Source organism: Cheilinus undulatus, linkage group 16, assembly GCF_018320785.1.
Source record: "Cheilinus undulatus linkage group 16, ASM1832078v1, whole genome shotgun sequence".
Classification (NCBI taxonomy): Eukaryota; Metazoa; Chordata; class Actinopteri; order Labriformes; family Labridae; genus Cheilinus; species Cheilinus undulatus.
Genome location: NC_054880.1, coordinates 44,312,747 through 44,327,668, shown reverse-complemented (window position 1 = coordinate 44,327,668; position 14,922 = coordinate 44,312,747). Strand labels below are relative to the sequence as shown.

The window sequence follows — 14,922 nt, the reverse complement described above, 5'->3', positions numbered from 1 at the left end:
CTTGAAACACATTCACTGCACTCTGATCCTCGCTGCATTAATTGTGAGACTACTAGCACCAACTGGCTGGACTTCTGTTAAGTTAGGTCAGTCACTTTAAAGCATTGATCATCAACTGGCGGCCCTGGGGCCACAAAAGGCCCCCAAAGCTTTTTGTCCGGCCCCTGAAAAATCATTAAATTCAGAAAAGGAGGAAAAGAAGATTTTAAGAGTATCTTTTGGCTTTAAATGTTTGCAGCTGATAAATCCAACCTACAAGAAACTAACATTGAAATAGCTTTAGAATGACTTAATATTTGACCTGTTTTTACAGAGATTTACTGTCATAATTAGTCCATATTTAAAAAAGGGTTTAGGTTGGCAGAAGCGCTGCAAAAAATACCAGACAAAATGGCGAAAAGAGATTAAAATGTGGCAAAAACTGGTAAAAGAGGAAAAAAAGGCACAAAAGGTATAAAAAATGGTTACAAATGACAAAAAAAATAGTGCAAGAAAGTGAAGAAAAGGGGTTTAAAGTGGCAAAAACAGAAGAAAATGGCAAAAAAAGATAAAAGAGTGGCACAGAGGGGATAAATCATGCAGGAAAACAGGTTTAACGGTAGTTAAAATCTTTTAAAAATTGGGTTAAAGTGGAAAAAGGGGGCAAAAAGTATCAGAAAAGGGTTAAAAGTGACAGAAATAGGTTAATATTGGTGCTAAATCACAACTGGGGAGGGCCCATTCTCTTGGATTTTCAGGGGTCCGTCTGATTCTGTTGTCAGGCCTGTCTCCTTGTGGCCTGCTGCATTATAGATAATAGAGATAGATCTCACTGGTAATGACTAAAAATGTTTTAAAAAGAAAATACAAATACTACTACAATAATATTTCAATCAGACCAAAATATTTAATTTTTGTGTATTTGAAAGTCTGGCTCCCAGAGTTTCTGTTGAGACTAAATCTGGCCCTTGTGCAGATGTACTTGATGACCCCTGCTTTAAAGGGAGTGAATATTTATGCAGTCACTTATTTTACATTACAGATTTTCCTAATAACTAAGGGGGTGACTACTTTTTAAAGGCCCTGTATAATTAATGCATCATGTGGACCTACACTTGATTGCAGTCACTTGGTACATGACTATCATTAATTCTTGATAATGCATTTACTGAAGGAACAACCCCATTTGTATCAGGAGAGCAGATTGTGAACCGACTGTCAGATTTTGTGGTTTCAGACTTCGATTGGTCACCAACAAAGGTCTGGGGCGGCTTATTTCACATATTGTAGCTCAGTGGATTCTCACATCTATGTGCTACAGAACTAAGAAGTGTGTTTTCAGGGTTTGTCCTCTATAAAACAAACGTAAAATAAATATGTTTCTACACCACACCACCAGATGGTCATTTACTTTATAAACTAAACCTGATGACAGAATGCTCTCTGACTGAGTTATTGTAAGAACTTCATGCTTTCTGTTGGTGCATTGAGTAACACACACTAACAGAGGGATACAGAAAATTAAAACCCATATATTCAAGATTAAACATTAATCTGCACAGCCTAAAAGGAAAAACAGTCACAAGGTCTTGGTGTACGTTGATTATGTTGGTTTAAATCTGGACTCTGAAACAGTCACCAGGCAGAAGAGGTCATCAAACCTCGTTTGATTTCATGTCAAATAAAACATTTGGCCATTCATGCTGGCTAACTTTACACATCAGTGAGGGAAGAATGAACACATGACAATAATCAATAAAACATCTGATATAATATTGGCCTTTATTTGCTGAATATGTACTTGACTCACTTTTAGGAGTGTCAAACTCAAGGCCCGGGGACCATACCCCGCCCGTGGCACAGTCATACCTGGCCCACCAGATCAGATCATATTTTTATTCTTACTGGCCCACCAGTATGAGGTCTGCAGATTTCCTCCAGGATAAAAATGTAAACTTAACCTTGATGGTTGAAAAGATCCTTGTTAAGTCGTAAGAATTCAAAAGAGTAAAGAGTTAAAATAATTTGAAAAAAAAAAAAAAAGGCAGGAAGGTGGGAAAAGAAATTTGTGTTTTCTATTTCCCATTTTCTAATTTGCATCTCACAATTATGACTTAAAGTTATGGTTTTCACTTTTTAGATTATATTTTTGGATTTCGATTTGGAATCACAATTAAAATTTTTAAGTCATATTTTGATGTTTAAATTATAAATTTGAGTTTTAATCCCAAATATTAACCTTTTCGATTTAAAATCTTAAATTTTTATCTCACCTTTGGACCTTTATAACTCAAATTTAAAATTTTATGATTAAGAATTTTATCTTATATTTTGACCCTTTAAACTTAGGAATTCAAATTTTATCTCATATGTCACCTTCTAAACTCTTGATTTGTAATTTTTTTCTTCTATTTTGACCTTTTTAACTCTTTAATATAACTTTAATTCCTATTTATTGACCTTTTTGATTCAAAAATGTAACTTATTGTTTAGAGTTTTATCTCATATTTTGCATTTAAACCCATAATTTTTAATTTTATCTCATATACTGCCCTTCGAAACTCTTGATTTAGATTTTTTTTCTTACATCTGGACTTTTTAAACTCTTAAATACAACTTTATTTCCGAATAATTAACCTTTATGATTCAACAATTTAACTTATTGTTTAGAATTTTATCTCATATTTTGCTTTCAAAACTCATAATTTTGAATTTTATCTCATATTTTGACCTTTAAAAGTCATGATTTTGAATTTTATTAAGTACTTTAACTGTAAAAAATCATGATTTTAATTTTTTGACTTCTTTATCTCAAAATCATTTATCATCAATGCTAAGTTTGTCCCCTATAATTGGTTACTGGTGAAGATGAGGTTGACGGTTTATGGGAAATTTTGACCCGGTTAGGCCCTCAGGTTGGATCCAAATTCAGAATTTGGCCCCGGCTGTGATTGGGTCTGACATCACTGTCCTACTACACCCTACTTTATTCCAACTTTGAAGTCTGTTTTTCTAGGTTATATGAGGCTGTACTGGGGTAAGGGGGATCCAGTTGTTTAATGTGTCAACAATGTGCTGTTCAAATAGACCAGATGTTCAAATTCAGGGTCTGGTGCACAGTCCTCTTTCCAGGCTGCAGCCACTGAATCAACTCAGAAGAGAAGCAACAAGATGAGAGGATATTTGATTTTTGTGGCTCTGCTCTCTGTGTGCAGCCTCTGCTTCAGCTCAGGTAATTTATACTCATAAGACATACTTATAGAGTAAATTTCTGTTTATGTTCTGATTAGCTTTAAATGTAAGTAGTTTTGTTTAAACATACATGTGTGATTTTCCTTAACTGTTCCTTCAGAGTGTAATCCAGAGTTTTTGGAGAATGAGGATTTTCCAGGAACAGATCTCCTGCACCTCTACTCTCCTGATGCAGAACACTGTCAGCACCTGTGCACCCAGCACCCGTCCTGCCAGTTTTTCACCTTTATTCGGCCAGACTGGACCAGAGACAACAGGTAAAATCAGCAAATGATTAATTCATGACCAATATATTTTGAATCGCAAGCCTGAAAGTCAGTGTTAATTTTGTGTAGTAAAACTGTTCGTTGTAAGCCTTTTGTTCCACGACAAAAACTAGACTAAAACTAACAAAAACAGATCTGTGATGACTAAAACTGACAAAAACTGTTTAGTTTTCGTCAAGATCACTAAAACCAGACTAAAATGTAATTTAGTTTTCGTCGGACATTCAAAATCTTTGATATTTCTCCACTGTGGGTAAATCTGTCTAAAAACAATGCATCTGTATCTATTCTGCATCTCTGCTGTAGAAAGCAGGGACCCCAGGTTTAGCAGAGTGCAGAGAACACACTACCATGATTTGGTACCAGATTTAGGCAAGAAAATAAATGCTTGGACTAAAAGTCAGACTAAAATGTTTAGTTTTCATGGACTAAAACTAGACTAAAACTAAAAAGGATAGAAAAGACCAAAATGTGAGTAAAACTAAAATGCATTTTATTTAAAGACTAAAACTAAGACTAAAATTAAAAATAGCTGCCAAAATGAACACTGCTAAAAGTAAATCTTGAATGCTTTGAAGTCTCAAAGTATAGGTATCAAATCTAATTAAACTGGATCAAAATTGAAATTTTAGCTGAAATTGCGTGAGGATGCTTAGAGCTCAACTGTGGAAGAACTGAAAATAGCAAAAAGCACAAAAATAACTGAAAATAGCATAAAAATAGCTTAAAGTAAATTAAAACAGCTGAAAATAACATAAAAATATCTTAAAGTAACTTAAAACAGCTGAAAATAACAAAAATAGCTGATTGTGACCTAAAAGTAGCTAAAAATTGCATTCAATGGCTGAAAAAAACATAAAAATAGCTGAAAATAGCATGAAAATAACCATATTTAAAAATGATAGAAATGAGAGAAATCATAGCAGTCAAATGATGTACAAACTGATTTTTTTTAAAGTTTAAATGGTGACGATATGACAAAGTATGAAGGAGGAGCTAGCTGGCCCGGAAGAATAACAATAAACAAAATAGCCGACGCGAGTTTCAATAGTGTGAATGCTTACTCAGCATCCCCACTAATAAAAAACCAACAACTTTATTTTCCCCATGGGGGCAGATCGAGGTACTTAGAGTAGCAGCATTATGTGACTGCTGATTGGTCCTTATGGAATTGTCAAATATGAGACGGATGCTGCATCTAAAACAGGAGGAAGTTGTACTGTACTGTACTTACTCAGTGAAATTTCATCAATTTTTACAACTTGAAAGTATTCATTTTGAATTTGCCTGGCTCTTTCATGTAATGTCAAGAATCCAAATGACACTGGAAGCCAAAAATATTTTAAATCTTGGTAAAAAAAAAATCAATGCATGCTGTAAAACCCTTTAGACAAGTAGACGCTGCTTTTGTAATGGAAGTTCTTTGTCTATAAACACTTGTCTGTTTTTTTCTGAATCTTTAATCCCACGTTTCTCCTCTGCAATTAGTTTCATAACGGTGAAGTTTAAGCTAAACACACTGACATCTGCACATGTACAAATCAACCAATCCAAAAAAATCTGCCTCCCCCTGCAGACACTTCTACTGCTACCTGAAGTCCACTCCCTCTGGACAGCCCAATACGAGGACTGCACTGCTGGGTGTCACCTCTGGCTTTTCTCTCAAACCCTGCAACCCAACCCCTGGTTGGTCCATAAACCATAACCATGAGTGTTTTAATTTGTGTTTGACAATAACCCTCCACTGTCTGTCTGATAGAGCCCTGTCTGTCTAAGGTGTACGAGAACGTGGATTTCTACGGGGCGGACTATAAGACATTTTTCACAGCCACCTATGAGTCCTGTCAGAGAGCCTGCACACAGGATCCCTCATGTCAGTTCTTCACCTTTGTCAGAGATACCTTCACACCTGTAAACATCAGGTACATTCAACAGCATCATGCTACAATACTGTTCAATCAACCAACTTATATTAACTAGCCTGTAACGTAGAACTGTAGAACTTTCCTTTGCTTCAGGGAAATTTAGAAAAATGTGTTTAAATTATGTTAAATCTTAAATTTGACCAAAAAAAAGTGTATTTATTTTGCAGCTAGTTGTACCAGTTTTTGGTCTAAGGTTCAACTCAACAACAGCTCCCATAATTATGTTATTCCTTTTCCTGTTTCAGGTACAAGTGCCACCTGAAATTCAGCTGGACGATACCTAGGACACCTGTTGTTCAGAGAAAGGCTGGAGTAGTGGCTGGATTCTCTCATGAAGCAAAAATGAGCCAAAACTTTGACACAGGTACACAAAAATAAAAGGTATGAATGAAGATTTAAGAACATTGCATTAACACTGTGCATTCTGTTTTATGTCTTACCCATGTTTGATGCAGCATGTCAGGGCAAGCTTTTTCCAAACACTGCAATCCCTGGAAACCACCTCCTGGCTCTGCCTGCTGCCTCTGCTGAGCACTGTCAGACGCTGTGCTCTGCTCATCCATCCTGCACCTACTTCAGTTTTGTCAGGTAGCTTTTTTGACAGTTTAATCAAGGAGAAAGAAATATGTGTGTCAGCTGCCCACGCCATAGACACTAATGTAACCCCATACCATCAGAGATGCAGGGTTTGAGCTGTGCCAGGCTAACAAGCTGGATGGTTTCTCTCCTCTTTAGTCCTCTAGAGCAGTGGTTTTCAACCTAGGGGTCGGGACCCCCATAGGGGTCCACAGCACACCAACCTTTTTGAATTGGGGTAGTAGTTGGTATCCCATCTAGTGAAACTTGTTTTGTTTAAGATGGCCTTTAACTTGTTGTAATTCAGATGTTCCTTTTGTGTTTGTGTAGTGAAAGCTTCACTTGTAACTTGAAGAAAAATCCAAATGAAATGGTGATCAGCGCCAAAGCTGGAGTCACATCTGGGTTACCTCATCACGACTGTCAGCCTGATAACAGTGAGTACTGATCTCCATTAACACTGTCAGGAAGGACATACCCTCAGCAGGCTGTCCAGTACTGCCGTTTACATAAAGCTGTCTACGACTACTGATGTCATATCAGGGGCTTCAGGGCCGTCCCACCTCTGTTTCATAGGTGTAGATTCCCCTCTATCCTGTGTTACTCTCCTTTAGAGCGCCAAAAAACAAGGGGTAGAAGCAAAGGAGAAATGTGGGATTTGGGACTCTGAATAGACAGATATTCATGCTTTTAAATAATGACATAAATATGTCTCTAGTTCTACAGTATAAAACATTTTTCTCTGTGGTTTTAATGTTGTTTGTTTCTTGGCCCAGTTTTGTTTGATTCCCACCCACCATAAGTTTTTGCCTGCTAAAAGGAACCCTGCATGATCAGACAAGTTCATCTTGTTGGATAGATAGTTGTATCTCTTAAATGGTTATTGAACCAAAAATCTCACTAGATATCTGCATTTTTTGTAATTTGAGTTTATAAACTCACCAGGAGGTCACCATGTTTTAGTCTGCACTGGTACTGTTACAGCACTCCTCGCTGTTCCTGTGCAGTAACCGCTGTTTCAGACTGGCAGCCAGTGTTAGGGCTGCATCTCAGAGACGCTGCACGTCTCACACACAGAGAATTTAAGCATTTGAGGTCTGATAAATGATAAATACAGAGCCATATTTACCTTGTTGCAGGAAATATTTAAATCCACATGGGGAGAACATGTTTGAAAGCTGTTTCTTGATGAACCAGATGAGGGCCATGTGGTAAAATGTGTCTGTTTAATAGAGTTGTTCCCCAATCTTCTACTATTTATGAAGCTTTCTGTTCCACACAGTTCAAAATGTTGCAGGTAAAGATAAACACAGTACAAAAACACTTCTGGTTTGCACTTTTCAAAATAAAGTTCACTTTAGCATGTCTGGAGAAACTTCCTTTGCATGTACGTACATAATGCTTTTATTTTGAAAAGCTACTGGCAAGTTTCTGCTATACACTGAATCCAGTCAGGTGTAGGAGCTAAAAGCTGAGGTCAAACTTAGGAGGAATGACAGAGCTCTGACAAAGCCAAAACTTGTGTCTGGTACAGAGGCTGTTGTGGCAGCAGTGGCTGCAAGCAGCAAAACCGCAGCAAAAACGGCTACAGCATAGCAATGGTGAGGAGTGCTGCGGCACTGTGACGGCACACTACCAGCACGGACCAAAACATGGCGGCCTCCTGGTGAGTTTATGAGCTCAAGTTTACTCAAAATGTAGATATCTCATAACCTTGCAAAGCAGATGCATTCACCCGTTTCCTTGTTTCTCACTGGTGAATCCATCTCGCAAAGCTCCCGTCTGAACCGTTTGGGCCTGGTTAGAAAGTGACAGGACCAATCAGCGATGAGGGGCAGAGTCGTGACGTAAGCAAGCAGCAACAAGAGGACGGTGCCAATCACACTCACAGAGTTTTGTTCAAATCCTCTGCCCTTTCCCAAACGCTTAGTATTGAAGGTTTTCCAGATGGATGTGTGAAACACATCCATCTGGCGTGTCAGGTTAGATATCTCGGATATCTGGTGATTTTTCTTAGTTCAATATAAATATGAGAGGTTTATCTATCCAACAAGATGAACTTGTCTGATCATGAGACTCTTGTTGAACAAGGTTATGGATTTCCCTGTAAACATTATAAACTTCCTGTGTCTTCAGACTGGATCAAACTTGTTCATGAGGGAGTTGATTTCCTGGGCTCTGACATTCGTTTTGAGCTGATGGATGATGCAGAAACCTGTCAGAGGACCTGTACTGCAAGTCCTAACTGCCAGTTCTACAGCTACGTCACTGAAGCCTTCCATGACCAGGATTACTGGTACAGTATTCTCACTGAATGATCCATGTCACTAAAAACAAATACTGCCAAATTTCAAGATCAACTTTTGTCAAGAGTTGAAGCAATTTGGAAGTGAAGTCATGTTTTCCATTTTCTAAATCCTGTCTAGCTTGTTCTTAATTGTCTCTAGAAGATCTCTAGCCCATGTTATATAACACATGAGTAACACACATGAGATATGATCTTTCTGACAGGGTTTGTGGACAGGAGCTTAAAGGCTTCCCCACAATCTCAATCACACCGCAGAGCTCACCTGTAAGGTACCTGTGCTGGCATGCACTCACTGATTATGTGGACTCCGTCTGAGTCAGGGTGCCATACATGATCAGTTAGGGTGGCTTTCACACTAGGGGCCCGGTACCGGATCTGAGTGCACTTGAGCCTAAAGTCCAGTTTGTTTTGGTCAGTGTGAATGCAAATGAACCGCGCCCAACAGGCCAGGGCCCACTTAGGGAGGTGGTCTCCAGCACAATTCAAGTGGACTCTGACATGGTTCCATTGAGATGTGAATGCAACTGCGCCTGGATACAGGAGTGTCGTATTTGCTATATGGCGTAATACAAACTGAACATCTTTCCCTGGCGTGGCACACTCAAAATAATAACTTGCTCAGTGAACGTAATAAAATGATGGAAAGTGGTTCACCCAAGTAAAATGCGTTAACTTAGCCAGAAACAATTTTACTGAGTGACCTAAATGTAGTTATGTTGGGTCAACATGATGTATTTGCGTTCCTCTTACTTAATTGCCATGGTTCAGGCCAACTAGATTTGTTCTTGTAAAGCGTCCTTGGGTTTCTTAAAAGGTGCTATATAAATTCCAGATATTATTATTATTATTAAGGGCAAATGTAACACACAGACATAATTTTCTTAGACCATTTAAACATGTTTAATTTTGTGGCGAGCTGTGATGAGGAACAACTCCACACAGGCTGACAGAGTTTCACAAACCCTCGTGCAATCAACATGAGTGGCTAATTTTTATTTAAAACATAAATAAAGACGGGTACAGACAGCGTAGTCTGCAGCATTAACCCCCTCACTCATGGTGTCATACTTGGAAAAACATTTTCCCCTAAAAACATGGACCAATAAACAAAACATGCATAATTATAACTTTGCAATCAAACAGGAACATTATAGAACAGTAGAAGAGCGAATTCTTTTGCACAAAACAATCCCAGAAGTCCTTGCTCCAGGTGACTGCTTCCTGGATCACCACAGTATGATTACGAGTTGAGTCAACTTTGCCAGGGAGGGGCGGGGGCACACCCTTTACCACGGCCTTTGACTGATATAAAATAGAGAGAGGAACTCCTACTTAAGTATATGCTCATTACTGCCACCTACTGGTCTGGAGTTGTAACCAGAGGTGATTAGCGATTTGAACTCATTGGAATTAGGTTGTGTTAACATAAATTAGTCTAGTAAGTTTGAAGTTGTTTCATGTTATGTTAAAACTACATGATTTGAATGTGTTCAACCATAAAACTTGATTTTATATAGTAGAAGCTAAATGTTAGACTTACGTTCATGTAACATACACCCATGTTGTTTTTTTTGAGTGCAGTTTGTCCACATTTTCCATCAATAAAGGTGGAAATCATCAGAATCAGGTCAGCAAACGGTCCGTTATGACTCACTTTACAGGTGAACACAAGTTGGAGTCATTAAGATGGGATGCAGAGGCAATAAGAGTCTCCTTTTACCTTAAACAGGCACATTTAATCCTTATGATCTGCAAGTAGATGTTGGATGCGAGAATGACATTGCTGATGTCTGACAGTGATTTTAAATCATCCATGGTGGCAGGATGGACTTTTTTGCTGGGTTGAAACATGAACAGTTTTCGTTCAGGTCATGACTCCTTTGTGACAGCATCTCTTTGGAGCATCTTTTGGTGTGATAATGGATGCCCAGGGTCCGGTGGGCTGGTCCAGATGCCAGGGATAAGTGAGTGTGTCGTGGAGGGGGCAGCTGGGAGGATACCTGGTGAGACGGGGCATGGGCATACTTAGAGGATGGCCATTAGGACGTCAGAGCAGTAAAAGACCAAGGCTGATGGGGCAAAGTGCTCCCATACCTGACCTGACCTTACGCCAACACATGTGCCTTATAGACAAGCCACTGTGTCTTAGAGTAGTTGAAGGTTCTCTTTTCTTGTGTTAAAGCCAAATAAAGTAGGAAAAACTTTGACAATTTCAACGCTTAAAATTGTCTTTATTTACTTATTTATTTTCTATGAAACTGGTGGAAAACCTAAAGAAATGCATGATGTCAAGTGAGGCTTTAAATCTATTTATGACATGAAAGAAGTGGATAATTCACCCTCTTAAAATACCATTCCTTTTTCATCACCTTGGCTCATATTGTTATTGGGAGAGACAAAAGAAAACTGTTAAATATATCCTAATTAGAAAGAATTCTAGAGAAATTATAATTTACCCTCAGGGCTTCAGTCCTATAAACAGAAATCTTGAAATAACTTTAGTTTACCATCAAAAAGTGTGAAAGGCTCACACTAGTTATTACGGTGCTGACTAATATTGTGGGTTTTTGTGTTCCAGGCGCCACTGCTATCTCAAGCGTGTCATCACTATTCCTTCTCCTCCAAAGGTCGCCAAACTGGCCAATGTCGTCTCCGGCTTCACTCTGAAGCATTGTGATAGTGCTCTACTCACAAGCACAGATGTCTGAATAAACTGTAATAAAAACCTATGAAACAGACTCAGTTTTTGCTTTTTTCTTGCTTAAATTGTTTAAAAACCTAAGCAGTGTTACTCAACCCTGCTCAACCAAAGAGCCAAAATACATTTGCAAGAGCCACAAGTGGTGAAAAGTGGCAAAAAAGGGTTAGAGTGGGAACAAAAATAGGTTAGGTGGTGAAAATAGTTAAAAAGCATGAAAAAAGTGGCAAAATGGATGAGAAGTGACTTAAAATTAGTTACAAGTGGTGAAAATGGTCAGAAAGCTGCAAAGGTTGGCAAAAACAAGGATAAAGTGTCATTTCAGCCAGTATTCTCACATAGATGTTTGTTTAACCATTTATTATGCAACATATTATATTTGGCGCCGGGCTCCGACTTAATCACTCCTAACAGATTTTACATACAGAATTTGAGGAGTGATAATATAACAGCTTTAACCCCCCGTTGGAGCCAACAGGTGGATGCTGGGGTGGAGGAGGGTTGCAAGCAAGAGCACAGCATTAATCTAGGCACAGCATTGCAACAGAGGAAGAGAAAGGAAATCTTGCAGCTTAAATAGCCAACTAGTTTAGGAGGATGTGAGTCATGTGATTTGATTAAGATGCATGTCAGGTGTGAATGATTGACTCAAGATTCTGGCAGAACTAACTCGCAGGCTTCGTTTCATTTAATGGCTAAAGGCAGCTTAAATGGGTGAAAAGTGCCAAAAATGGGGAAAAAAAATTGGCTAACAGCAAAAAACAATAATGGTGGCAAAAACAGAATAACAGTGACAAAAATGGTCAGAAGGCTGCAAAGAGTGGTTAAAACAAGGAAAAAGTGGCGCGCCGGTAGTCGAGTGGTTAAGGCACGCGCCATATATGCAGGTGACCCGGGTTCGAATCTAGCCCGTGGCACTATTTCCTGCATGTTTCTCCCCACTCTCTCCCCCGTTTCGGACTCTATCCACTGTCCTATCAAATAAAGGCAAAACGCCAAAAATAAATCTTGAAAAAGAAAAAAAAAAAAATTAAAGCTGCAAGCAGCATTGGTCGGGTCCTCGGTCTGTTGCACGTCCCTCATGCCCGTTTGACCTCCACTTTGAGGGTTTCATCCCTTTTTGACCCTTTGACCTGCTCAAAGTTAGACTGAGGTGTGTACCTGTAGCTCTGTCAGGAGCCTCATACTTTATAATGGGTGTATATTACACATTCCATTTTCCCGCCTTCAGTGAGTCACATGACCAGCTGCACGGTAAGCTTATTGTAATGTTCAAAAAACCTGCATCTGTAAGACACACAAACACACACTCAAGCGCGCTTCGCGTGCTAACACACACACAAATGCACAATCTCTCCCATTCACTTCATATGGGATATATGTGTGGCTGTGACTTTATTGGGGACTGTATGTGGATGAGACGCCACCCACAGTCCCACCATCCTGTTAAAGCATTATTTAAATGGGCTACTTTATTGGAACAACTCCATGTGTGTGCCTGATCAGAGCTCACTGAGGGCTGCACGGTTGCCATGGTAACTAATCCCTGCATACCAGCTGCTTTGATCTGTCAATCAGTGAGTGACATCATCACCAACTGCTCTGTGTTTCAGGAGTCAAATTGACTGAAATTTTTTTGAACCTCACCTCACAGATGCCACAATTTTGACCAAATCTCTCTAAAAAAAAGATATTTTTGTTGTAAATTTTGTCAGGAATCCATCCATGTAATTTTTAAAGCTGTAGGACCTTTGGTTTTTTTGTGTAGAGGCCCAACTGCCACAGCTTATGTGGACCTGAATCCTCCTCTCCCCATTCATTTGAATGGGAGCAGCAGGGCGGGCTTCTTTGGGGTTGACCAACTTTGAGGGCTTGGTTTGGAAACCGTTCAAGAAACAACAAATTGGTTCAGAACTTTTGATCAGCATGGCCTAGAGTTTCTTCTCTGCCCGTTTCAAGCTGATACCATTTAAGGCGTAGGAGGATACGTTCTGCTCGGAGCCCTTTTTCCTGGAAAATTTTATTTTGAAAGGCATATTGCCAGCTTCCTGTTTGAGATAGGTTAGGGGTGTCAGTGCGTGATTTGTGGGTCTTGATGAGACGAGCGTTTCAATGTTGGTTTGATCTCTCTATGACTTTCCTACTGGCCGTGAGGGCCATTTAAGTGTGCCTAGGTGGCGCTAGAGAGCACATTTTGGTATGTTTGGTTTTTTTTTTTTTTTTTTTTCATTTTATCAAATTTCTCACTGAATCTGAGGTATGTGCCAATTTTGGTGAGTTTTTGAGCGTGTTTAGGGGGTCAAATTAAGGTTTAAAGAGGCGTGGGAATAATAAAAATAAGAAGAAGAAGAAAGAAACGGAGCAAAAACAATAGGGTCCTTGCCCTTCTAGCTCAAGAAGGGGTCCGAGGACCCTAACAAGGAAAAAGTGGCATATAATGGCTAAAGGCAGCTTAAATTGGTGAAAAGTGCCACAAATGGGGAAAAAACTACAAACAGCAAAAAACAGGATAACAGTGGCAAAAACAGAATAACAGTGACAAAAAAATGGTCAAAAAGCATCAAAAAAGTGTCAAAATGGGTGAAAGTGGGCTAAATAGGCATAAAAATGGTGAAAACTGAGTCAAAAGTGGCAAAAAATAGTTGAAAAGTGACAAAAAAAATTAGGTACAGTTTGCCAAAAATTGTCAGAAAGGGCCAAATGAGTGATAAGTGACTACAAAGGACAAAAAGCAGCAAAAATGTGGTGTAAAAAGGGCAAAAATCTGCAAAGAGTGGCAAAAACAATGGGGCATTTAATGGCCAAAGGAGCACAAGGGAAAATAATTCAAATAGAAAAAAGCAGGATATAAGTGGCAAAAACAGGCAAAAAACAACCAAGGAGTTCCAACAATGGGTGAAAAGGGTCAAAATAGGCATAAAAGTGGCAAAAATTGAGTGAAAAGTCAAAAAAATGGGTGAGAAGGGGAAAAAATATGCTTGAAAATGGCAAAAACTGAGTGAAATGTGACAAGAATGGGCGGGATTTGACCAAAAACTTGGTACAGTTTGCCAAAAATAGTGACAAAGGGGGAAATGCATAAAATTGACTGAAAGTGACTACAAAGGGCAAAAAGCTGTCATGGTTACTTTGAAAGTTCATTTTATTTTTATGGACTTCCGGTTTCCGGTTACCGGCCTTGTTGCTGGTAACTTGTCACTGCTTTCCCTGAGGTTCACCATCCCCCCACGGCGCTGCGGAGAGTACTCACACCTGCGATTAATCACTCATCACTACTCACCTTCAAGAGACGCCTGGAAACTCTCTGCAGTGCCAGAGTTTCGCTCTTTACTCCCCGTGGTAAAGCTCCAGCGCTCGGCTCAGTATTTCTCGTGATTCTTTGATTAATTCCAGTACTTACCTGTGGCTTTTCTCTACTAACGTGTCTCTCCTCTTTTCCAGTGCCTCACTCACCGCTCACCAGCAGCTCGGCTCCAGCACTCTCACCCACGAAGATTTCCCCTCACTCTCCGGACACTTGGATCCCCCCCCCCTTTTCCTGTGCACAATAAATCTCTTAAAACCGCTCCCGACTCTGCATCTGGGTTCATCCACCACGCACGCACACAACAGTAAACTCTGGCCAAACCATGGACCCAGCGGATCTGGACCCCATCAAGACAGCCATCACACAACAAGGACAACGCCTAGGACAACACGAAGGCATGCTCACCGGAATCATGAAATCCCTGCAAGGCCTCAGCACCCAAGTCTCCACCCTTTCTGACCACCTGCAGTCCCTCTCTCAGCCTCCCTGCGCACCTCCTGTTCCCACCTCTGTGAGTAATGCCACCGCTAATCCCTCAGCCCCTGCTTCTCCTTCCCCTCCTTCCTTGAAAGAGCCTTATGTACCTCAGCCTGAGTTTTTCGCTGGTGAGA

At 39.7% G+C, this 14,922-nt stretch overlaps 1 protein-coding gene across 1 annotated transcript; it reads left to right on the top strand.

The window, feature by feature from the left end:
* Nucleotides 1–3,050: 3,050 nt before the first annotated feature.
* LOC121523359 (coagulation factor XI-like) lies at nucleotides 3,051–11,044 on the top strand. The gene is made up of 9 exons (XM_041808209.1): nucleotides 3,051–3,211; nucleotides 3,332–3,488; nucleotides 5,074–5,183; nucleotides 5,257–5,419; nucleotides 5,668–5,786; nucleotides 5,878–6,010; nucleotides 6,329–6,435; nucleotides 8,135–8,294; nucleotides 10,885–11,044. The coding sequence occupies exons 1-9, from the start codon at nucleotides 3,151–3,153 to the stop codon at nucleotides 11,012–11,014; spliced, it is 1,140 nt and encodes a 379-aa protein (XP_041664143.1). The 5' UTR covers nucleotides 3,051–3,150; the 3' UTR covers nucleotides 11,015–11,044.
* The last annotated feature ends 3,878 nt before the right edge of the window (nucleotides 11,045–14,922 follow it).

Bases quoted from the DNA above. Each gene is read 5' to 3' on its own strand.
- LOC121523359 (XM_041808209.1), top strand. From the start codon at position 3,151: ATGAGAGGATATTTGATTTTTGTGGCTCTGCTCTCTGTGTGCAGCCTC. The intron at 5,420-5,667 runs GTACATTCAACA...TTCCTGTTTCAG, and splicing joins TTCACACCTGTAAACATCAG to GTACAAGTGCCACCTGAAAT. The intron at 6,436-8,134 runs GTGAGTACTGAT...CTGTGTCTTCAG, and splicing joins CGACTGTCAGCCTGATAACA to ACTGGATCAAACTTGTTCAT.